The sequence below is a fragment of the Caloenas nicobarica genome, chromosome 4 (genome assembly GCF_036013445.1).
Source record: "Caloenas nicobarica isolate bCalNic1 chromosome 4, bCalNic1.hap1, whole genome shotgun sequence".
Classification (NCBI taxonomy): domain Eukaryota; kingdom Metazoa; phylum Chordata; class Aves; order Columbiformes; family Columbidae; genus Caloenas; species Caloenas nicobarica.
The window spans coordinates 67836699-67862512 of NC_088248.1; the positions used below are offsets into that span (position 1 = coordinate 67836699).

General features: G+C 37.1%; 1 protein-coding gene across 1 annotated transcript; it reads left to right on the forward strand.

The window, feature by feature from the left end:
- SH3TC1 (SH3 domain and tetratricopeptide repeats 1) lies at window positions 1-25814 on the forward strand. Its single transcript, XM_065634415.1, has 17 exons — window positions 1-116; window positions 2488-2562; window positions 4754-4881; window positions 7515-7620; window positions 9446-9589; window positions 10145-10322; window positions 11341-11441; window positions 11569-11764; window positions 12649-12776; window positions 14991-15032; window positions 16629-18314; window positions 18988-19168; window positions 21713-21863; window positions 23713-23835; window positions 24109-24259; window positions 25154-25350; window positions 25572-25814. The coding sequence occupies exons 1-17, from the start codon at window positions 11-13 to the stop codon at window positions 25800-25802; spliced, it is 3924 nt and encodes a 1307-aa protein (XP_065490487.1). The 5' UTR covers window positions 1-10; the 3' UTR covers window positions 25803-25814.

A 25814-nucleotide genomic window follows, 5' to 3' on the forward strand; every position in this document is an offset into this window, starting at 1 on the left:
GAGGAAAGAAATGGAACAGGGAAGGTGCGGATCTGGCTGGAATTGTGCGGAGGCCAGTGCTGCCATCAGCACTGACAGCGATGGAGCCAGGATGGACACGTTGCAAGAACAAATGGGTAAGACCTTGATCAATATATCCTGGTCACTTGGCTCTTGATTTTTCTTTGCATTTAAATTACTGTGTTCTTTAAACATTGCTTGCTGTGCACACACAGAGAGCTGTCGTGTGTTTTCAGCCAAGCGCTTTTTTTTTTTTAAAATACACCTACAACTGTTAAATGCAACAAAGCAAACAGCTTTGTTTCCTCCATGGCAATGCTGCACTGATGGGACTAATAAATGATTTATGTTGAAATCCACTTTGGGCAGAGAAACAGATTACGTATTGGCTAAAATAAACTGAGATGAAAATTAACAGAACCCAAGAGCCAGAATACTGATACATAAATTCTGCATCTACCACTTTTTTACTATTATCGCCAAGATTCGGAAGCAAAGATGAGAGAGACTGCATGTTTCTATTTTTATAAAACATTTATATTTCTGGTTTTCATCAGAAGATGTAATACCATATTTATGTTTCTGCAAATGAAAACATACTTCATGCAGTAAAAATATGCAAGTCAGGAACACTTTTGGGGTGGAAAGATGGAGCGCCATAGGTGGCTGGTCTCAAAACCAGTGGCCAGACTTACCTTATAGTAGGCCTGAAAGCTTTCTGAATGTGAAAATACTTCAAGCAATCATGGAAAAACAATTTCATTTAAAATTATGTCCCATGGCTTAGACAATGTCTTTCTGTTCACAACTGCAACTCTGCTGACATCAAAGAACATGGGGTATGAGCATCCCAGGGCAGTATAAAGTTTCTTTTCAGCTTGCCAAGAAGTCAGTCATCCCATTCATTAAGAATGGAGCATGGAGTTCATGTTAAGTCTTTGAATCTAATTATAGCACTTTAAACAGTCTCAATGTTTAAAAGACATTTACAGTAACTCTTATGCTTTTGCTCCAATTTGATAGCAAACTATTATTTGTAATTAAACTTCTATGAGCAATAATGCTTGCTCATAGTTTTTCCTTTCTCCTAAAAGTCATAGAAGTTGGGTTATATTACCTTCTTGATAGTCATGTCTCAGTAAATACCTTTCAAGTCAAAATCATACCTGGTCCTTTGCAATTGCTAAGTAATGATGAAAGTGGCTGATAACATTGTCAAAGTTTTGACAATTGCTCTGGTTGTACTTCTGACTGAAACAAGAAAAAGCAGAACTACAACTAAGTATGGTCCCAGAAACTGTCAGGAACTTACATTTATAATGTTGCTTAAATACAGTCAGCCTATGCTGCAGTGAGCTTACTTTCTAATTTCTATTTAAAAACCAAATATCATTGAGTTCAGATAAACAAACAAAAAACAAACCACAAACAACAACACAAAAAAACCCCCAAACAAACAAAAAACCCAACCCTGTCAAACATCCAGCCAAAGCCCAACAAAAAAGTGCTTGGGAACTGAAACTTCTAACTCTAGCATAAACTAAGAATTGGCCTTAAAGAGGTTTTTACTGCTTACTGCCTTTTTTTCTGAAGTAAGCAAATTCTGTGATTATGTATCTTTATTTGTATGACTTTGTTCGTGTCGCATCAACAGATGCACTCAAAGGAAGATGCAGAAGACTTAGAAATTACTCTGTAATACTACAGTACAAGTTTTTTCTTAAAAGCAGAAGTGCAGAGGAAAATGTCTTAGGGTACATGAAAATTGCCTGAGAAGTTTTCTTTCTAAAATTAAAGATCTATTTCTCCCACTTTTATTCTTAGATATATCGAGACTTGTCTTCACTGATTTTTGCCAAGGGAACCTTGAGAAAATGGAATTGGTTGGAGTGGGTGTTTCTTCAGCACGAAAATGTATAATTGAACTGGAAGAAATATGGGCCAAAAAAGCAAAAGACTGTTATTAACATAAAAAATGCTTATTTTGTGTTATTTTTCAAAATCTTCAAATCACTTGTTTCTGTGTTACCCTCTCCCAAGTATTAAGCTTGTAACAAATAAAGAGAAGGATTTTTTTCTCTCCATGAATGAATTGGTACAAGGTACCCATATCATTGCCAGTTTATACCACTGAAGCTTCAGTGGCCACTTTTTAGTATAGGTGCAAGGGAAGAGGAAACAAGGATCACTTGCTTACTCCCTACTGAGGCTTCAGTTTCCCAAGAGGCTCTTTTCACCAATTCTCCATGATCTTGAAGTTTCACATAAAAATAATGGAAGATTTAACTTTCTCCCCGGTAGGATAGAAATGATCTTCAAATAATTTTTGTGGGTTTGGGGAAAAAATACAGTGATTTTCTTTTAGTAATTATTGAATGCATCAAATGCTTTGGAAGTGTGGGGTGTCTTTTTTTTTTTCCTCTCTCCAGTGTGATTTAAATGGACTTACAAAATGCACTTAACCATTCCTTTCATTTCTCATTATAGAGTGTTCTCAAAGTGAAAAATGCATGAATGTCTGTTCAAGGACCCTTCACAGTCAAGCAGAGAATTTTCCAACTGGTAAGACATTTTCTTCTATCATATCTTATAAATATAATGCTTCTCTCATTGTTTATTTTTTTAAGACACCTACATCAACAACATTTGCGGTCATCACTACTTTACAACATACTTCATGGTGTCTGCGAAGTGTCTGACTTCTATGTAAGATTTGCTGAGAATTTCTCATCAAAAGAGACAAGTAATTTAACTGCTATAAAAGCCAGAAATAATTTATGGACTATATTGTAATGGCTAATAAAAATAAGCATTGAAATTTTATTTTTCTTTTATATTGGGGTTTCAGTTTAAAAAAAAAGAGGCATTTTAAGAAGTTTTTTGCATTTCCAAGTCTATATTTTTTTAAATGCTGTATTTTCAATGAAGTTGCAGTTGAGTGCACTTCTTCAGTAAGTAGACACAACAGGCTTCCCTTCTGGAGGGCTCATGACCTGCTCTGTGCATTGAGGGTCTGTCTCATCACATTTCCCTTCTCTTGCTTGTGGAGGTAGAGAAATAACCACGAAAAACCAACACAGGGAGGCACTCTGCTTTCTGGCTTGACCTGATACATCACATCAGTGGTAGACAGCCTCCTCCAGGCGTATGGTTATTTGTAGTTAAATTATTTGTGCTTATGTACCTGTCTGTCTCACTCTGTACAGAATTTGGGTGGTTGTTAACTGGAGTTATGGATCAGAGCCCACAGAAGCAGACAAGAAGATTACCACGGGTGCAATGGGTTTTTGGACTGAGTTTCATTTCCATAAGGCATTATTAATAGTCCTTTTGGCAGAAGCAGCCATATTTCAGGTGTTTTAGTCCAATATAACTGTTATTTCAGTAATATTAACTTTATATAGCACTTAAACTGTGTTTCTACAGTTACATATTTAACTTGGAATAAATTTCATTATGTAACACAAATTTAAAGTTTTAAGTAATAGTCTTTTGTGCCAATACATTTTCTGACTTCAGGAAAATGAAAAGGTCAACCATACTGTTACCTAACACTGATCTGAGTAACATTTGAAGACTCCAGCTTGGGTTCTTTGTACTAACAATTTACCATATGACCACGCTTAAACAGTGAGATCTAGTAATTCAGTAACACTGCTTTAAACTTGAGCCACCCTGCTTGACCTTAAAGTAATGAGTACTTTAGGTGCAAGTCATCATAAAACTCCTGGAGACATACATAGGAAGCCCTCTGAAAACAGATTAAGATGCAGCATACTAGACTAGAATGTGAAAAATATCTATTTTACCTGATTACAAGGTGAAACTCAGAGGAGCTGGAATATTTTAGGATGTGCTACAGTCCCATTTATTGCTAGAAGTGTGACCTATTTGCACACTTGCAACTGTAATTCCTCCTGAGTGGGTGTTATTGGTGCTTATGTGCACATCTGGGTGTCTGAAAACTTCTGAGTATGATTTACTGTTGTTGAGTTAAATTAACAGACATATAGAATAAAAGCAGCTTTATCAAAGATCCTATTTATCTGAGACAAGCTATTATAGCTGAAACTGTACCACTGGCTGTAGTCAAAGCCTCTAATAAAAAGATGAGAACAGGTACCTAGCTTCTTTCAGATGTGCTGGGGGAATCACGTAAGTGAGCTTTTAGTTGGACCATTTACCTTAGTTGGTATTGCGCAACCAGCTTAACTGAGAAACGGCTTTTTCAATATTCAATTGACATGTCAGACAGCTATGAATTTAAGATTAACAAAGAGTAGTTGTAACATGCTGAACTTGAATTTTTTTTCCTTTGTGATTCCAGTATCTGTTTGCCTCAAATTTTAAAATACATGTGGGATATTTGGAAATCTGCGCATGTTCTCAATGTCCATAGAGCTGTCTAATTTGACGCATTACCAATCTGCTTGCTTTATTCCTCATCTCTCTTCTCCATCACAAGTGTGTTAGTTGTCTCCCAAATTTTCTACACACTTTCACATTACTCTACTTTGTATAGCTGTACTTTTTATTATGCAACTGAAAAAAAAAACCAAACTTATGATTCATGCTAGGCTACTATTTCTACTGGATGATAAAGATGGAAAAGAAACATGCAGAAGGTCTGTGTCTGTCTCTGAAGCAGAAAAAATATTTCTTAATGTGATTTCTATGATTTTTGAGGGATTTTCTGGTTCTCCAAAGCTGATTCACAAAACTTGTAGCACTGTAAATTGGTATCCTTCTCCAGATATCTCCCTGAAGTTAACGATGGTAAGAGGAAAGAGCGGATGTCTTGATCCCAGACTCCAAAGACAGCTCAGAGGGCAGCTCCGTCTTCTGGAAAATGACAGCAGGGAGGTGATGGCAGTTTTCAGTGTAAGTCAATTGCCTGGGAATTGTTTTATTTATTTAAAGAATATGCCTTGTGCTACTGAAATACTCGGAGATACTTGGGTCCCATTTCCATCTACATGCTGTATGTTTGAACTTGAGTGACCAGAGATTCCCATGGCCCAAAACCATCGAGGGACATTAGAAATACTAGAACACCAAATTGATGTAAAATAAATAAACCCAGCTAAGTAAGACACTGAAGGGTTGTATTTTTAAAATGTTCTGCTTTGATTTACATCAAAGGAAATAATGGCTTTCTGGTTTTTGGGTTTTTTGTTGTTGTTGTTTTTGGTTTTTTTTTTTTTTAATTTGCCCTCGTATTGACTCTTCACTTAGGTTTCCAGTTGCTTGGGGTCTTTTGGCATGCAAGTTACCTGGGAAGTCGCCTGCTAAGCCAAAGAGGAAGTTTGAAGGACAACAGCATAAATATTGGATTTCCTAGGGCTAGATGGCTATAGCTTTAAATAGCATAGAATAGGGTTGGCCAGTTTTTATTACTGTCTTTAATTTCTTTGTATATAGGAAATCCATCCTCTACAACCAATGAGGTTTGATACAAATACAATTTAAAGTCTGCTATTTCCTCTTGATGAAAAAGCAGGATGATACCATTTGACCTTCGCTATCCTTTTTTTTTGTCTGAGCCATGAATTCCAGCCTCCTCCACAACCAAGCCAAACCCTGAAATCTTAATTAGTTATGGCTTTATGACTGTCTCAGATACATGTGTTTCTACATTATTTTTCTTTCATGTGTTGTGAACTCTCCAACACCAGCCTGTTGAGTTTTGTTTTTTTTTTTTTTTTGTGGCTGTGAAAACAGTTGGTACTCCTACTGCCCTGCTCTGGCTTTTGTTTAGAGGGAGATGGAGAAAAGGAGAAAGGAGGAGGAAAACAGCATACAAATAGATGAGATTTGTGGCCTTATTAGAAACAGACTGGGAGAAGTACTTTTACAGAAGCAAGATTTATAATGATAAATTTCCCTAGAATGTTGTTTTGATATTCAGCAGTGCACCAAGCCCTTGAGGCTGAGATATTTTAGCATGTGTTGGCAATTTATTAATAGATTTCAGGCTCTTGTTAATATTTAATGTGGTGTAGAAAGGGGCATGCAGAAGATCAAAGCAGTGATGAGGCATGCCTGTTGGAAGAGGCTTAAGTTGGACTTCAGTTTTCAAAAAGGAATTACTATTTTAATCTGTTCATGCTGTATGAACCGAAAATATGGAAAATAAACAGAAAACACTGTGATCTTTTAAAATAATGACATAAATCATAAAAGTGGCGGATCAGCTCCATCCTGCTCAGATTACAGAAAATGTTTGAGGGACAAGTTTTTTTTATTACCCCCACACCCCTGAATAAGTATCAGTTTCTTGATCAGTCCTTAAACTGTTTTCAGATGCATTTCAAGTTTGATCTGACAGGAGCAAGGGTGCAGTATTGGGAAATGACACAGTAACATACCTGTTAGCTTTGCATCCAATTTAGTCTATGAGATACTGGTTCAGATACTTATCTCAGAAATTGGCATGCATTGTATTTCCCTGACAGATGGCAGGTTACTAACAGGTAACAGGTGCACCTATTACTGCTCTTTAGCTAGAATCCATCAAAATGTATGTTTCTCTCACTTATTTGGAGGGAGGTTTACATAGTTCTCACCTTCGGCATTGCTGAAATCCCCTATAAAATATATAGTTATCATTTAGAATTATCATCTTTGTTAAACACACAATTTAATGCTACGCAAGCAATGTGAACCAGTACAAATGAGGAGGAAAGGATCTTAATGCATCTTTAAAAATAATACTCCAATGTATTTAATTCTCTTAACCATGGAAAGAGTGATCTAGAGGAAAAAAAACCCCAACAAACAAAACAACAAACCATCAAACAAAAAGAAACCCTTTCCACTGTTCAATATAAACACCCACATGTCTGGCAAAGGCACTTCCTAAGCTATAAACTGCTCTGTGCTAGGAGGGTGTTCTTGGAAAGTATCACTAGATGCTTGCCTTGCTTTCACATTCTAAATAGGGAATACTGGCTGCTATATATAGACATATCTGAACCAGCTAGGGTTTTAGTCTCACTCAGTGTGGTCATTTCAGAGGTCTTAATTCCTCTGTAAATTAACCTCACTAGAACTGTTGGTATAACTGGTAAGAAAAAAAACAGGATTAAATCTTGGCTTGCTGTATGTTGTAGATGTGTTAAAGAACAGAAATCTCATATAGGTAAAATCCTGGATGACCTTTTTTAATCCTTAATGCATAGGTGTAATGGTTTCGACATAAGAGAGGAGATTCAGTCCAGACACGAGGAAGAAATTTTTTACACTGAGGGTGGTGAAACCCTGGCCCAGGTTGCCCAGAGAGGTGGTGGATGCCCCATCCCTGGAGGCATCCCAGGCCAGGCTGGACGGGGTTCTGAGCAACCTGAGCTGGGTGAAGATGTCCCTGCTCATGGCAGGGGTTGGACTAGGTGACTTTTGAAGGTCCCTTCCAATCCCAACTGTTCTATGAAAAGTGTTACCTAGTAAGAAACTGTGCTTGAGTTTAGTGTAATTGTAATTAAAATATTGTATTTGTTTGGTTTTTTTTTTTTTAGGAGCTCTCTGCTAGACTGCTGTCTATTCATAGTGATCAAGATCTAATAGTGGTGACATTTAAAACTTTTGAAGAAATATGGAGGTTTCTAACCTACTACTCACTGGGTAAAGGTGTTTTACCATACAACAGTTCAACATGTTTGTTTTGTTTTTTAATTCCTTTGCATACAGTTTCTGATTGCCTGGGAACTTGTTGAAAATTATTTTGAGATTCTTTGTTTCACTCCTAATAGCAGTAAATAATGTTCCTGAACTTGGTACTAGTGATAGAGCTGGAGAGACTCCCTCTACCAGCCTCCAGGAGAACCTGTCTTTCTCCCAAAGGAGATAACAGCTATCCTTCCTGGCAGATGTCCAAGTTACATACCCCAGAATTAGATCATATGTCCTTTTTAATGACTATTCCAATCCAGGTGTTTTTGTCCTGAAGTCTAACCTGTGCTGCAACTTAAATGCTTTTATGGCTTTATCTGCCCACCGTGGACAAGGAGAGCTTATTCCTCTTTCTTTGCACCAAACTCTGACCTATTTGGAGACTTCTAACCCACACTTCCACTCTGGCTTTTCTTTAGGAAAATCAACCTTAAGTCCTCTAATTCTTTTTCACAGAGTGTATCTTCTAGATCTCTGAATATTCTTCCAGTTGGACTCCTAGTTGTTCCACATCTTTCCTGAATAGTAGTGACTAAACTGGACAGAGTTAGTAAGGCTACAGATGAAATATCAAGTAAAACAAAGGTGGTTTTGTATGTTCTGCATGCTTCAGTTCTGTTTCTAAATCTGAGTGTGCCTTTTGTAACAATATGATGCCACTGATTTGAGTTCCATTTCTAATAACTCATAACTTCACAGGTCTTTTCTGAAGAACAGCATTTGAATTAGATCTTTGCCTCTTCATTTTGTTCACCTGATTTTTTTTTTTTTTCCCCGCCCCGTGTGGAGAGTTTGTGTGCATTACTATTGAATTTGCCTGTTTCCATCAGACCAATTTAAAATTAATTTTATTTTTAATTTCACGTTTGCTATTTACTTGCTGGTTTGTATTTTAAAATGCTCATTAGAGAACTAGAAAAATACTGTTTCAATCCAATTTTGCAGAGAAAGCATAAGATGAAGATTTTTTTCTTAGGCAAGGCTGTGGTGAACAGGGAATTGATTCAGCATCTTCCAAACAGCAGAGTAGCACCTTAATCACTGATCTGCCCACCTTCGCTCTTCATCATAACTTTTTGCATAAAGGATTTGCTAATGTATTAGTGTTGGCCCCTAAAGTAATAATCTACTATCCATACTATGCTGATTATCATAGACCAATCCAGATTTCCTTGTAACTACCATGTATCTTTGAAAGCTGGAAATGCTAATGTCGAGTGTCCCAGTTTACAAGATCCAAGTACTTCTTTCTTGTGATTTACATGACTCTGGTACACAGCATCATCTCTCTCCCAAAGAAATTCCAGGAATTTGATGCCCAGGCACAGTATTTCCATAAATCAGCACAGCTAAATCAGGCAACAGAAATTTATAAATAGATTATTTTTGAGATTTTTTGCAGTCATCTGTTAAGTGGTGCTCAGCACCTATTTCTCAAAGCTTGCTAGTGACTACCACTTTCAGACTCCAAACCTTTCAAATATAGGTAAACTATGGGGAACCCTCTCAAGGTGATGACATGGTCTGTTTTTTCAGCAGGATTAGGCACAGAAGTTGTGTGCCCTTTAGGTGTAGTTTGTGACAGCTAAGCACTAAAAGCTGTAATGTGACTTAACAGATGTAGTTTTGCCAATACTATGTAATAAAATTAGTTATACATTGTGGGTTAAGTAATAATGGAGTTATCTGAATGTCTACCCCAGCCTCTGACTTCCTGAAGGGTTATTTTCTTGTAAAATGCTGTAAAACTGCAAAAAACCCAATTTTTTTTTTCTAGGTTTTATAAATCATTGCATGGAGAATTTATTCCTAGATCAATCTTTCTGGCTCTATTCTCAAGAGGAGGAAGAAACAGGCATTAAAGTCTGTATAAATGAAAAATCATTAAATTTGATGTACAGAAGCCTGCTAGTACAGGAAGGTAAGGAAGACTGTACATGCTAAGGCTAAATGTAGACAAGCACCTTTCTTTAAAATCCTAAAATCAAATATTAAGACCTATTAAAATGCTTAAGGAAGTTGCATTTGGAGTGAATAGATTTAAATTGCATCACAAAGAGAACAGAAAGGAATGAACACAGATTGGGTTCAGTAGGATCATAGTGGGATTAGAGAAGTTCATGTGCAACTGGTCCAAAAATGGGTACCGAAAGGATTAGAGAGGGATGTACATTCTAAATTGTTTAGTAGTATTGCAGCTCGTGGAGGTGTACAGGAGAAGGATTACAGATAGTTGCAAGGCTCATGTGCTTCTCCTAAATAGCATCATCTGCTGTTACCATCAGAAAGAGTGATGGCCTAGACAGATCGTTGATTAGTGCAATAGGAACATGCAAAATGTTGCAGCAGCAGAAGGTTCTACACACATTTTCAGTATCTCACTGAATATTACTGATGCTCTTGAAGCCAGTTTTAAAGCTTGTATGACACTAAAACATTAAACAAAATGACATCTGCTCTACTCCTTTCTTTTTAGAGTCATTTTTTGTTCTATGTCGTGACAATCTGATAAGAAAGATAATGGCTACAGACAATGAAATAAACACTTATTTGGAGACTGGGGCTTTTACTGAAGATGTAACAGCTGAGTCTGTGGAAGGTGACATGACTGTGCTGTCTAATGCTTCTCCAGAGCCACTGATCCCTTTTCATCAGTAGGTACCTGACCCTAGCTACCTATTTCATATACATCTCTTTCATATATACACGTCTGCTTAGACAAAGGTGTCTCTAAATGGTACCTTGGTATGGAACACCCGTTTTCCATTAACACTGAGAACAGCTGTTCTATTTCCTTCCATAAAACACAACTGAAGTTAATCCAGATGCCTTCAGAGTGGTATTTAAAGATGGTTTACCATTTTTTGACTTAGATATTGTTTGGGGATTTTTGTGTTTTTCCTGAGTCTGAAATAAAATCTATTAACATTCCTAGAATAACATGGAGTGAGAAATTGCATTTTTCAGGCTACTTGGAAATATGGATAGTAACAGGTGGGATCATAGAATGTCCTGAGTTGGAAGGGACTCACAAGGATCATCAAGTCCAACTCCTGTCCCTGCATATGACAACCGCACAGTTCACACCATGTGTCTGAGGGTGTTGGTCAATTGTTTTTTGAACACTGTCAGGCTTGGGGCTGTGACACCTCCCTGGGGGAGCCTGTTCCAGTGCTCCAGCACCCTCAAGGTGAAGAACCTTTTCCTAATAATAATACTTGGAAATGTGGGTGATAACAGGCCAGCAGTCTACTGACAAGAGCCATCCACCTCCTTAATGCAGTTTGTTTCCAGTTCATGTACAAGCCCATAATTGCTATTGCTAAACTCAAAATTACATCAGTGGACTTATCAATGTACTCACTTCACAAATCTCTAGAAAACCATTTATTCTTGGTGCTCTTAGTAATTAAAAAGCTGGAGTTTTTCTATTGACCTTGGGCAGGGAGCAATAGCATGACTTTCGCAGTTAGGTTTGGCTGACTGAAATAACGCTTCTTTTACTACAGATATTACTCAATACAGCTCTGTCTGAAGTGTACAGGCAGTGCTGAAATTGAAAGATATTTGTGGGAGGGGTCCATCTGTTTTCAAATGGATTTAAAATACTATTGTCACAACATTCAGTGAAGTCTTTCATACACTAACTTTCATTTCTTTTTCTACTTTCAGATGGTTTCTTAAAGGGTATTCTAATCCTGTTGATTTACCATACAAAACTGGATTTAAATCCATCAGGAAAGTTGATAAGATCCATTCAAACATCAGCATGGGTAACTCATGAGTTCCAGGAATGTCTTTTGCTGAATATCTTATTCAGATGAGCTGCTACTCTATTAAGTGTATTTGTACCGTTAAATTGTTTTATCTGCAAAGATTATTTATCTCCTTATTACACAGCAATGGGATCCTGTCTAGCTGTGATGAATTATGAAAGTATTGTGTTGGAAGAGATAAGTTTCCAGGAAGGGGACAAAATTGAGATCCTTGGATACTTCATTGAATGCATGGAATGGTTTCTTGGAAGACATGTGTTTACTGGCCAAATAGGTTTTGTAAAGACAAGTCATGTTAAACTGGATTTATCTAAAAATAAGTAAGTTATATGTATTTAACTCATAAACACAAAGAGACTTAGTCTCTTGAGCTTTAAAATGCTGAATGTTAATCTCAGTGTTTTTTGGGTTTGTGGTTTTTCTTTTTAATGAGAATTGTCATAGTATGTATCAGTCAAAACAAATGCAAAGAAACTGGAATATTAAGTCTGCTTAAATGTTGGAAAATGTTATCAGTCTGTACCTGAGTTTCTTACTGGGAAAAGGGGTTGCTGTTGTTGTTAAACCTGGTTCAGTCTCTGTTCTTTGGATCACAAGATCCAAGAGGCTTTACTGTTGCAGAAGATTCACTACATTCGATTTTCACTGGTCTTTCAACATTTGTGTCAAAGCATCCAAGTTCTGTTTTTGCTAGCACTCTCAAATACAGGCCTTAACTTTTTTCAAATGTGGCTACTCTTAAAAATAATTGCTCATAAAGCAGAAAGCAAGCTGTAAAAAGTGTGCATTTTGGCATGCATTGGCACAACTCAAATATGCTGCTCCTATTAATATGTCTGGACTGTTTGCACACTGAAACAAGGGGTTCTTAAATGTTGTTTGCAGGTCCACTTGATGTGTAACTTTAAGCTTATATTGGAAAACCAATATCATAATGTCCTTAAAGCACTGTGCTTTTAATAAATTCTCTCAAAGTGTTGCACCATGACACAGACATAAAACTTACTCTGATATAGCAGAAACTGTTAGCTGCAATCATAGCTATCATCAGTTTGTACGTGTATTTACAAATGACTGATAGTAATTTCGAACACATAAATACTATAATACTTTCTCTAACAAGCTTCAATTTGACTGAGGCAGCAAACTCCTCAAGCCAAATCTGCTTTTGGACACCTTCAAAGTTGCTCCTTTTTTTTCTTAGACCACAAGACCTGGATTTTCTTGATGCAGAAGAGCTATCTTTTTTTTCAAAAGAAAAAAATTTGGAAGAAGTGATACATTTGTTGAAACAAACCTCCATCACAGATGTTTGCTCTGTTTATCGAATAGGTAAGGATTAGTTTTATTCCTTTTTACTGCACAAGATATGTGCAGTTCCTATATCCCTGTTATAACTGATTTTTTTTTCCTGTTTCAATGAAATTCCAGTGTTTACACCTACTTTGAAATATCTTGGTATTCAGTTTGACCATAGATATGGCATGTAAAAATCCTTGATATCAACCTTGCTACTTTCCTGCTGATGCAAGACTTTTCCCAGCAGAGCATTTACAAATATTCTTTTGTCTCTTTTTTTGAATGAATTAAACAGCAGGGTTTTAAAAACTCTATTGAGCTGAACAGATCTTCAAGTTTTCAAATGTCAGAGTATTGCATTATGAGGAGGAGTAGGTTCACCCAAATACTGACGGCTTCTCATTCATCTTAGGAAAGGTGGCATAATAATTAGTGAGAGCTAATGCAAAAATATGCCTCTATATGCTTGATTTAGCTTTCAAAGGTGTAGAAAAATAGCAAAATTTATTAATACAAAGAAAAAAATACATACTTTGAGCTGCATCACCTCTGATACAGCTGCTATTTCTTGAAGTGATCATGCTTTACATAAACTAATTGGGATAATTAGAGTTTCATCTTTAAAGACTCGATGTACGGTAGTGTAATGTAATTGTCTTGCTGAACTGGAGTAGCAATTTCTTACCCCACCGCTGTGGTTCTGTGGTGATGCATATGATTATCAAATATGTAACAAAGTTTTATCTCCCTTAGTACCAACCTAAGAGACAGGCCCATAGGCTCCTATCTGAAAGGAGCTGGTGTGTAGATTTGACTTGGGTGTATTGGTTTAATTCTGCAAATTGGGGTGGGTGTGTGTGTGGACAATAACTAGGGCACGTCAGGCCTGAGCTGTAAAATGTGACTTATGTCAATGTGCAAAATGACTTGATGTCTCACCTTCCTCGCTCAAGTGAAAAGCCTGGGAACAAAAGCTCAGACCTCTATTAGGTACTAAAACAATCTCATGGGCTTAATGGACATACTGCTGGCTTTACCTGTTGCATATTTTTCACCAATATCTCATCTCTTCCCTAACCTTTACAAGTGCCAACTTCCACACTTCCCTCAGCTAATAGTCTCATTGTTACTACTTTTTTCTCTTAAGCTGCACAATTGATCAATATAACTTGACTTACCCAGAGCAAGTGTGTTTAATATTCACTTGATGTTTTGTTGTATGATCAGAGTAAATGGGTTTTAGATTCCTTCTTTCTCCATCAATGTAATGAGAAGTATTTACTTATGAATACTTCCTCAATTAGATATTTAGAGCATTAAGTTATGACTGTTGTAAACCCTTGTGGCATTTGTCCACCAAAGTCAGGAAAGCATTTAAAGAAGGATATCCAGAAGTAAATAGTCAGTGAGAGGTCATTCTTAGAGGCTAGTAAAATAGCTTTCCATCAGTGTAAATAGACCTAGTTCTGTGAACCTCTACTTCTAGATATCCTTCATACACTCAGTACCACTTATATTGCATCTAGTGTATAAAAGACAGTGAATATAATCCTGAAATACAGCATGACAACTGAAATACCTTGAGAAATATCTTCCACACAAAATAGTGAATCTTAAATGTTCTACAGATGTGCTATGTTAAGCAATTAGAACTAGATCTATAGTAGTATTGCCTACAGAATTTAAAGATACGCCATTTAAAAGAAAAGATAAATACAGGTATTTTTCATCTGCATGCTGTTTGAATTGCCACAAAAGTCTGACATCCTTATCTACACAAACTACCCTAAATATTTTATTTCCCCACTGCCCAGAAATGGTGCTAAAACTTATTTCATTAATATTAAGGGCTTTTTGGTACCTCATTTTAGGGGCAGATTGTGGGGAACGGTTGTATCTACACTGCCTACTTGTATTTTGATGCAGCAGTGATGCATCCCTCATGCACAACAGGCTGTCTCTAATTCTAGCTGCTGTGTGCAGATGTCTCCCCACCTCACTGAGCAGTGGTACATGCATGATGATAACCATGTAGAAAGCAGTGAATTGTATCAGCAGGAGGATAAGTCCCTAGTATCTGTTATGCTTGGGTCAAACTTAGAAATTTATTCTCTTCTAATTTCCAGGACATATCCAATTCTTCTGACATAAAGAATTCTAAATTAAAAAATAGCCTTATTTTATGATATTTAAAAGTGAAATAGAACTATGATACCATAACTAACACGGCTTTTTTGCTTCTTACAGACCAATTAGAAGAACCAGAATTTCAGAAAGCTCATGAATGTGGTAATACTTCATATGCATACAATTTTTTACATAAAATTAATGTGACTTCTGATATTTTTGGTATCTTTGCCAGCTTTTCTCTTTCTAATGTCTCTTCACATTCTGTCTTCTCTCGTTTGCTGTTCTGGGTTTTGCTGTAAGGCATTGTGAGTTTTCAGGTATCAGATGTCTTTTTTGCACCTTGCTATCCAATTGCAAACTGTGACTTATTTTTACTGCTGTGACACACGCACAAATGCACCACCCCTCCACCTGTCCATGCTATTTAACAGGGCGAAATAGTGTTTATGGGGCACCTGGCAAGTGCTGACTCTGAATTCCAGCAGATTTTCCATCTGCTAGAAATCTTCATCCCATAAATACATTTACCAAAGGAGATATTTTAATGAGGACACAGAATTTTTTCCCTTTGGCATTTAGTTGCTAAGCTGTTACTATTATTACTTGTATTGTACTACATTTTTCTAAATACCAATTTTTGTATTTATGATTCTGCTGAACAGTTTCAGAAATGAGGTTCTAAGGAAACTGAGCTCTAAATCTGCAACTCCAATAAGCTCCTGTTGATGTGCAGCTGTAAGCTTTACACTGACTATGGCTGCAAGCAGCATCCCTAGTCCATGGCCTACTACCTTGGCTGAATAACAGTGGGAGGACTAAAGAAATGATGGCATGTCAGTCTTATTTATATTTGTAAGATATTCAACAGTGTCAGTACTAGGAGAATTTAGATCAATGACCACAAACTTCTTAATTCTGAGAAAGTTCATCTGTGTCTACAAAGAATCAGGGTTGGTATTTCAATGAAAAATGAAATCTTATTACACATTACACAGGTGTGGCTGGCAACCCAGAGATAACATGGACAGGAGAACAGGAACTTTGCAGGCACCCTCACCCTCACCCATATGAGACTTCAACAACTCCAACAGCTCAGTCTTATGTACTCTCCTGGCTCATCTGCTTTAGTTTTCTATCAAGACACAGGCACAGCCCTATTCAGCTCACGTGCATGCTCAAATTCACACTTCTCTTAGACCTTAAGTCCACCCAGTATCCATGCCCTCATCCTGGGCCCTTTATCCAGCCTCCAGTCCAAACCTTGGGTCTTCCCAGATTCTGGACTTCTCCTGCTAGTCTAATTCTCCAACTGGTCTAATTCTCTTGCTAGTCTGAATTTATAATTCACTGGTATGTGTCTCTTGCTCATATATGCCCAGAGAGAAGAGATATACACTCAGTGTGTATTTTTTGAGTATACACTCAAACACAAACCAGTTTGAATTAACATTGGTCTTCAGCTGGATTAGTGTTGGATCAGGCACAGGGCCTGGCTGGGCAAAGCATATTGATCAGCAACCTGCTTACACATGGTGAGTCCCATTTATCCCCATTCTGCTCGTCTCCTACACTTGTTCCTCCCCAATTCTTCTCGATCTCTCTATTTCCCACCTTTGGCTTGTCTCTTAGACATACTGTTAAGAAAGTGCAGTATGTTTGTAGTGTCTACTGATAAATGTTTTTGTTGGTCTAGCAAATATCTTTGTGTGCATTCATGCATGAAATTGTGATCTGTAATTTATTCTTGAATTTCAGAAATTCCATGTTCACATTCTAGCACAGGATCCACTAACAAGAATGGCAAGATAGAAGAATTCCTGAAGAACTTCAAGAATTTAGAGGCCACACAGGCAGAAGAGCCAACTACTGAAGGAAAGGATTCTGCTAGCTCTGCAAATATGGAAGTCTTTCCTCCACCTGAAGCACCTTGCTTCCACATATGCCAAGATGATGTTCAAGCATCTGACATCTTTGAGTCATTGTTATTCTTCTTAGATAGGAGAGAGTATGACAGAAACTTCAGAAACCTCTATGATTTCTCTTATCCATTTATCAATAGCATGTTTTATGGGTTTTCAGAAGAGGAAGATCTGGTTAGCTTTTTTAGATTAGCAAGGGAAGCGGCAAAGAAAGCAGGTATGTCCTGGGCACTAGCGAGGCTCTGCTTTCTCTTAGGTAGGCTCAGCATTAAAAAGCTGAAGCTTTCCCAAGCTCGGGTATATTTTGAGGAAGCATTGGGAGCAGTAGCTGGAGAGTTTAGTGATTTGTACTTTGTAATTGCTCTTTATACAAATCTGACGGTCATCTACTTGACACAGAAGAACAAAGAAAAATGTGCCCATGTTTTTGACAAGGCTACATCTCTTCTCATGGGAATTCCCAACTACATTTGCAGTGCTGATCTGGAGTCAGATATTCTAAAGTATGCTCTGAAGAGGGCAATTTTGAGCCAGAACAAACAAGCAGAGGCAAGGGCATGCTTTCTACTGGCAAAACATTACAGTGCACACAAACAGCATGAAGAGGCACTGCCATTCTTGGAAAGGTTTCAACTGCTGCTTGATGACTTGGGTTTACAAAACAACTTATCGAATGAAAGTTATTTCAAACTGGCAGAGTCCTACAATGAAAAGTGTTTGCCGCACATTGTGTTAAGCTGCATAAAGGTTGCCTCTTCCCAGAGCTCCAGGACTTTAATGGATTCCTTGAAAAGGATTGATTTAGTCATCAAAACTGCTCCCAAGCTCTATGGTCTGAGAAAATTCAGGCAAATACTACCATGCCAAATTGCACCTTACCTCATACAAGCACTTTCCTCTGTGTTTACTCATGAGCAGCAAGGACTACGCAGTACTATCTGTCTTAGCTTAGCAAAACTGTACAGCCACCACAAACAGTATGGAAAAGCCATTGTTTACATGATGAAAGCACTGGACTCTGGTTCTTGTAAGCCAGAGGAAACTATTAATTATTTGGTTTCACTTGCTTGGTTATACATTCTTTACAGACAATATGATGTGGCTTTAGCCACTTTAAATGCTGTTATAGACTCTTCATGGAGCAATCCTCAGCAACTAGGCATCGCTTATAATATGCTTGCTATTGCTTTGAAAAGAACGAACAATACAAAAGAAGCTGCTGAGAGCTACTACAAAGCATTGTGTCTCTCAGAAGAGACCAATATGACCCATAACCAAGCAATAGCCCTGGGAAATTTTGGGGCGCTCTGCCTGCATGTAGCAGCCAGCAAGCTGGCAGAACATTATTATATCAGGGCAGTGAAGCTATTCTCCAAACTTCCAAGTATGGACTGTGGCGAAGACTTTATCCAAGTCCTCCTTCAGCTGGGATGTTACTATGTTGGAGGAAGTCAAAGAGAAAAAGGAAGGTTTTATTATGAATGGGCTTTTTTAGTTGCAATGGAGACAAGTCATCTGGAAAGTAAGTACTTTTTTTTTTTCTTCTCTCAAAGTTACAAAATATACCCTGTTTGGGAACGTTTGTTATACAGGTATGTTATTGTTGTTCTTAGGTATGTTGTAGTTGTTCCTTAGACAACATTTTATGTCCACTTATGTGATTGAAATCTTTCTTCTGTCCCATAATGGTGGACAAATAAATAGACACTGGCTTGCTCTTCTGGTGATACTTAGGTTTGTCAGAAATAATAGAGAAAATGAAATGCTAAGAAAAACTTCACTTAATTAGTAAAAAGTCTAGAGATTTCTATGTTCACTAATACAGTAGTTAAGATATCATTGGTAGTACAAACAGTACCGGACTTGAGTTTAAAGGTATGAAAACAACTGGTAATCTAGATTACTTTTGAGCAAAATAGCTGTATTCAGAAGACTCATGCTGTATTTATTTATTCTTGCTACCATGATTAAGGCAGCTTATACAGGTAAGGTGACTTATTACTTTATTTTGGAGATAAAATTTGAAGTAACCTCTGTGTTAACTTTAGGGGGTGAAGAAACTGGCAAAGGAATCTTCTTGTTATGACTTTATGATGTTATTCATTGACTGTGTTGAATTTTTGAAACAGTAAGAAAGAATTACTTAACTTTGATTTCAAAATAGAGATTAATGTATTTCCAATGTATTCTCCTAGGTCAACTACAAGCGATTAAACTGCTGTGTCAGTTCTACAGTACAGTTGTTCCCAATGAGGCTCAGTGTGTCATCTACAATGAATATCAACTATCTTTAGCTAGAAAGATGTCCAACAAAGTTTTGGAGGGACAAATTTTGGAAACCATTAGTCAGCTCTATTTGTCTTTAGGAACAGAAAGGTAAGACATGCTTGGATGACTTTGCTTTTATTCTGACTGTAACTTTTCTGTCACGCTAAAGAATCTCAATTTTTGCAACAGCTGTGGTGGTTTTGTTTGTTGTGGTGGTTTTGAGTGTGTGGTTGCTTTGTTTTTATTTTTTTTCCTCCACTCTGCTTCGCCAATACACTTTATTAGAATTGAGGGGTACAGTGCTAGTGGAGACTTCTTTTAATTTTTTTTAAAGTAACTATCATCTCTCAAGGGAGACAAGATGTTCAGCAGTGAGTAGCACCAGTCCAAGAGACAAATTATTTTAAAAATCTATGTAAATATGTTTAAAAATTATATGTTAAAAACCCTTTATGACTGCTGCAGCTCTAGAGTTATTGCTGGCAGCTGACTTGTTGGCAATGATAGATTTTTTTTTTTTTACAAGACAATTTTTCCATTAGAAACCAAATGGCGTATTCCAATCAGGTCAGAGGTCAGACATTAAAGTGTTTCTATGTAAGTGTTTCTCTTTGAGGAAATGTTTGGTGTGTGTGGTGTGTTTGTGGGTTTTGTGTGTTTTTTTTTTTTTTTCCTGAATGTATTTAAACACAAAAACTGTGCAAAACTACATAGTAACAGTCTTCAGTTTCTATGCTGCTCTTATTTTCAGAATACCATTTTTTTGCTTTGCTTTATTGAAAAAACAGACTGCACCAGTCAATTCATAGTAACAAACAGGTGTTGGAGTAACTTACAGGTTTCTCTAGACAATTTAAGTGGTTTTTTTAAGGCAGCTTTGGGTTTTTTTGTGTGCATGCTTTTTTTTTTTTTTTTTTTTTCTTTCTTACTATATCTGACTTCAGGGAGTCGCTTCAGACTGGGGTATTTTCAGGTATGCCTCCTTGAGGATGGAAAAAATATCCTCAGTTGTGGAAGAGAGTAGATGATTATTTTAGCTTTAAGTGGCTGCAGCCACTTTCCTAATGTGTCACCTAATTTATTTTGCTTTTTTTCCTCTGCTGTTTAATGATATAGTTGGTGAAAAATCCCTTGGAAACGCTGAAGACAAAGGGGTTGGTTTAGATTTCAAACTACCTGGAATTTGCAGAAGGATTTAACCAGCTGGAGAAGCTGCTGCTTCATGTGCATATAGTACATGGAATTTATGTATCCTAGGAGCCTGTCACCCAAATAATACTGGCTTTGTAACCTTAGGAGACTACCAGACAGTAGCACATAATCAATATGATATTAGACTATAGTATCACAGTATTCTTTGAGTTAACAGTCCCGACTAACAAGGATATGTGTCTATGAAGAAGTAACAAAAATAGTGACATCTTTGGTGTCACCACCTCCATTGTAAATTACTGTGTCCATGCCAGGGCGCACAGCCTGACTGGTTCCAGCTGCTGTGCTGGGTTATGGATTGGTATATACTTCTGTCTGCTGAAAAAGCAAAAGCTCTGAAGGACGGATGGAAATGGCATTCAGTAATTGGGCTGAGTTGGACTATAACTACCTTCTTGCCTTTCCTCATGTTAGAAGCTTGTTAGCAAAGAGAAGACTGAAATGTCAGGCTTGTTCAGTGGATCTTTATTTCCTCTCATGGGTATAAGAGGAGTGACAGACCTCTTCAATTTCTGTAAGAATCAGTGGTAACTTTTTTTTCCCCTGAGATGAGATGCCTTGTTGAGACAGAACTGAAGTCTTGATAGTGTGAAATACAAGGGAGCATATTATTTCTAGATTTTTTGAAGGTTGAAGTAGGCTGTTATAAAGATGCATTATGTAAGAATTCACTGCAAATGTGCAGTTCATGTTATATTTTAATATGTTGGTGTCTTGTGCTTGGAGGAAGATGCACCAGGTCAAGGTGATGGGAGTCTATCATGAGACAGATTTGAGACAAGGATTTGATAAGGAAGTCTGGGGTTTCTACGTCTGGTATAAAGCACCATAAGCTCGATGAATCTGACAGGTCTTTCTGATGAAAAGTATGACCACTCTACTGAGAGCACAGTGCTCTTACATGTCAAGAAAATTGCACTGCCTAGTGATCTGATAATTTAGGTGCTTGTAGAACTGATCATGTCTGTCCCCCTCCAAGATTTTCTACAAATGCTGATTAGTTTGAATTGTGCTTAAGTCTGAGGTCCAGGTGATATTTAGAAAAAAAAAAAAGACTTTACATAGAAAATTTCTTTCTGAGATTGGTAGGGAAAAAAACATAAATGATAATCATTAAAGATAGTGATAAAGAGCTAAAGATGAGGAAAAATTTTTTTCAACCTGTCACTAGTGTGAGGTGTAGGGGAAGGATGCATCTAAAATAAACTATCCTGAAATAATATAATGTGATAAAAATCTAACAGGAAACATAGATTGAACAAAAAAAGGAAGATGAAAAAGACCGATTTAATTAGTTACTACTGGAATATAGCTAAGAAACTATAATTGTGCATTGAATAGAGGAAAGATTTTTTTATATTAAAGGGTTTTTTGTTATGAAGAAAAACATTCCCAATTCTGAAGAACCCAGCAGTGATTAGCAGTTTTCCTCTCTTTCAGGGCCTACAGGTCAGCTCTGGAATATACCAAAAGAAGCCTTGGAATATTTATAGATCTCCAGAAAAAAGAGAAAGAGGCATATGCTTGGCTACGGGCAGGAAAGATATATTATGTTCTGAGGCAGAACGAGCTTGTGGATCTTTATATTCAGGTATGTTGTCAACACTTACTGGCATGCACATGTTGTCATCAGGGTGCAGGTGGCATGGTAAGAGAATAAGTAATTCAATATAATGATCCCAGAGATTTTGTTAACTGACATTCTGAACATCTAGTAACACCATTTATGTAATGCTTAACAGCTCAAATTCTCAGCATTTTCTAGTGGTGCTCTATTTTAATCTGTTGCTTGACTCTGGAAAGATTTTAAGCAGTGACCTTTCTTAGGTCTGTTGTAAATTGTGTATTTCTTCATCTTCTACCAGCTCTACAACATTTCAGCAATCAAACCATGCATGCTACATGCTCAGTCATCTATATAGCTTCTAGTCAATCACTGACATATTTGGGGAATTAGTTTCTTGCTTTTTAAACAGGTTAAAAATACTTCTCTCCCATTGTAAAGGAGAGTGTTCCCTTCTAGTACAGAACCTGACATAGTAAGAACTGAGTCTTGGCTGGTGTCTAAGTGGTACCAAAATATGATCTCTAAATAAAATAATTAGACACCTGTTAAGATGTTTTGAAAAAAACTACAAAGCAGGAAAATGGGAATCAAGTTCATGTTTAAAATGTACTAAGACACAATATGTGGGGCTACTTTAATGAATTATTTTCTCAATTCAGTTGCATTTTTGAATACTTACCAGGAAAACTGCGTAAATGTGTTTACAAGAAAGGATTGTGGTATAGGCCTGTGCTTTTGTTTGCTTGGTGTGTTTGTTGTTGTTGTTGTTTTTGGGGTTTTTGTTTGTTTGGGTTTTGTTTGTTTGTTTTTTTTTTTTTTTTCCTTTTACTAAGTGATTTTAGCTGATACCCCCAAGTTAGTCACCTGGTGGTACAAAAGCCAAATCAGCATGGGGGATTATTTTTTTTGCATCTGCTGTATTTCCTCCAAGAGGAGGAGCGGGCCAGCGACATGCATGTGTTTTCCATATTGTGTGTGTATGGAACCTTGTATTTGGAGCAGAGTCAGTCCTAGTCTATGAGGAAAGACTCAAAGCAGGAATCTTCCTATTAAAAGATTGACCACTGTGCCAGTAATTAGTGCAACTCATCATATCTTAACTTGCCTGTAAAATACAGCTTCCATAATGTGATGCAATAAGTTTTTAGGTGCTCGAAGCCAAAATAGGTGGACAAGGATCATACTGCCTTTGTGCTTAAGTAGAGAGCTGGACTTGTATTAATTGAATGCAATTTGACAACCAAGATCACAAAGCCAAAGGAAGATTCTTAATCTTGCTTCATGTAGAAGTCCCCTTTCTCATTACTGCTTGTCTTATCGATAACCAAGTATCCTGGTACTCTTGCTTTTGGGGAGGATGCGTGCTGCCTTTCACAAAAACCTTTTTGCTGATGTGGCATATATTTGTTTCAGAAGAACAAGATAGTAGAGCTGTATTTATTTACAGAATTGACTTCACAGGCTTTTAAATAAGCACTGTTAGCAATATCTAACTTGCAGTTACAATTTATTTCTATGATAAGTTCAATCTAATTCAAATGTAATATGTTGCAGCTATCAAATACAATTGTTTTCAGAGTGCGATGTGCTGACAAAGGTAGCAGGGTTTTATTGCCAGAAAAAGGGATACCATAACACTCCATGTGCCCAGGTTCTTGTGTTCCTTCTTCAGCAGCTGCCACTGGTGTGCTCAAAAGCAGGGTACCAATAACAGAGCATGGTCTCATCAAATATAGCCTTTCCGATCTTATTATAAGAGAAGCATTAACAAGATCTTTTTCAATTGCTGATATATCTATATATACTTTTTTTTTTTACCAAGAAGTTTCCCAGACTTATTTTCTTCTTTCCCCATTCCTTGTTTGCTTTTCAGGTTGCTCAGGATGCTGCTCTTTACACAGGAGATCCAAATTTAGGAATGGAATTGTTTGAAGCTGCTGGAGACATATTTTTCAACGGTACTTGGGAAAAGGAGAAAGCAGTGACTTTCTACAGGGTTTGTGCAGTTTTTGTACTGCATTGATAGTTATGTACTCTCCCATCGTTCCACAAATGCTGAAGCAAAAGCTGATCCTCTCAGCAAACACTTTATAACCTATTGCAGCTGAGTACTTTGTCATGGTGTTAATAGATACCACCTGTTGCAACTCCTCTTCTGGCTGTAAAATATGTAATCAGCAGAGTGCAAAATGAAACTATAAATTGCTTCACATGGCATAAATGGAAGCACTTTGGGGTTCAGTTGTACCTAAGCTGTTATGCATTTCAGGACAGGGCTCTTCCACTTGCTATTCAGACTGGGAACAGAAACACTGAACTCAGATTATGCAACAAACTGGTGGAATTGTTGGTGAATCTGGAGGCTTATGAGGAAAGTCTGGAATATGCAAGAGCATCTCTCATGCTCAGTGTAAATTTAGGTAAGGCCAATTTCAATTACAGCTGAATATGACTGATATCTCTAAAATATGGCAGAATTCTGATAAGTTTTCTTCCTTTGATTTCAGTTAGATTTCTTGCCAGGGTTTCATAACAATATAATCATTGCTATTTGTCTCCATTCAAGCATGCACAACTTTATTGCTGCCTTTTCTAACTCCAAGTTCCTATGGAAAAGCTTTGGTAGAGCACACAATTAAACCTGGGATTCCAAGTCCAAACTGAGTGTCCTTCTAACGGCTAAGATGTAATACTGATAAATCATATTGTCCCAAGAGGCTTTTGAGTGTTATAAACTTCTTTCAAATTTGCTCAGAGCCTCGCTGGTGAACTAACCTAGGATAAAGTAATCAAAAATGATAGGGCTAGTTTCAAAAATTACTGTTCATGTTTGAGAGCTCTTCAACTGATTAAGAACTCTCACCCCTCCATACAAGCACAGGCATGTCATTTTCATCAGTTTGAAAATAATCTTTTTGTAATAACTTTTGATGTAAAGTATGTACTGAGAGGGGCAATGGAGTCTTTAATCCCATTAGCTTGCTTTCTTTTGTTAATTTCAAAATAATCCATTCATATTCCTTGTAAGTAGGCACAGGGTGTATTTATCTAGTCATGAGAGATCAATGTAGTTATGCCTTAAGAAAATCCCAGATGCTGTCAAATCCTACAGTGGGAAATTTAGGAATTGGATTTTTTTCTTAAAGGCATGTTTTGTCCATGTATGTCTTGAGCAAAATTAGTTTTATTTAATAAAAGCTCAGGAAATACCATATAGAAATAAAACAAAAAATAGCATACATGTATTCTGATTTGAGACAATTTAACTAATTTGTCTGTTTGTTTTTATCATGACTCATGCATTATCTCATTAGGAAATCAGCTAAATGAACGAATAGCTTACCATCGGCTGGCTGCCATCCATCATCATTTGGGTCACTGTGAACTAGCTGAGCACTTTTATTTAAAGGCCTTGTCCCTCTGTTCCTCTCCTCTGGAGTTTGAGGAGGAAACATTATATTACGTCAAGGTGTACTTGATCTTAGGAGACATTATATTCTATGACCTTAAGGTAAGAAATACCAAAAACTTCTGCAGAAAATCATAACATTGGGTAATGTTTCATAACATCAGGTTTTACCACATTGTTCTTTTTCATTTAGAATGAAATAATGTGGGAAAACCTACTGAAGTTCAGAATCTATATTATTCTCCTTTGCTATCTGATGAACTGAGCTTGGGTGTCCTCTTACACCAGTTGTACTACAGAAGGTACTCTGTCTCTTATTTCAGGATCCCTTTGATGCAGCAGGCTACTATCATTTGGCACTTGCTGCTGCCATGGACCTGGGCAATAAAAAAGCTCAACTGAAGATTTACACAAGACTTGCAATAATCTACCATAACTTCCTTGTGGATCGGGAAATGTCTCTCTTCTTCTATCAAAAGGCAAGAACCTTTGCAACAGAGCTGAATGTTAGGAGAATAAATCTAGCTCCTCATCAGTGTTTAAAGAGTTCATAAGCATCTTTGGAA

What these genes read in the sequence shown, in the direction of transcription:
- SH3TC1 (XM_065634415.1), top strand. Translation starts at nt 11, where the DNA reads ATGGAACAGGGAAGGTGCGGATCTGGCTGGAATTGTGCGGAGGCCAGT. An exon ending in TCTAACCTACTACTCACTGG is followed by an intron (nt 7,621 to 9,445) that starts GTAAAGGTGTTT and finishes TTTTTTTTCTAG; the next exon opens with GTTTTATAAATCATTGCATG. An exon ending in TCAGAAAGCTCATGAATGTG is followed by an intron (nt 15,033 to 16,628) that starts GTAATACTTCAT and finishes CTTGAATTTCAG; the next exon opens with AAATTCCATGTTCACATTCT.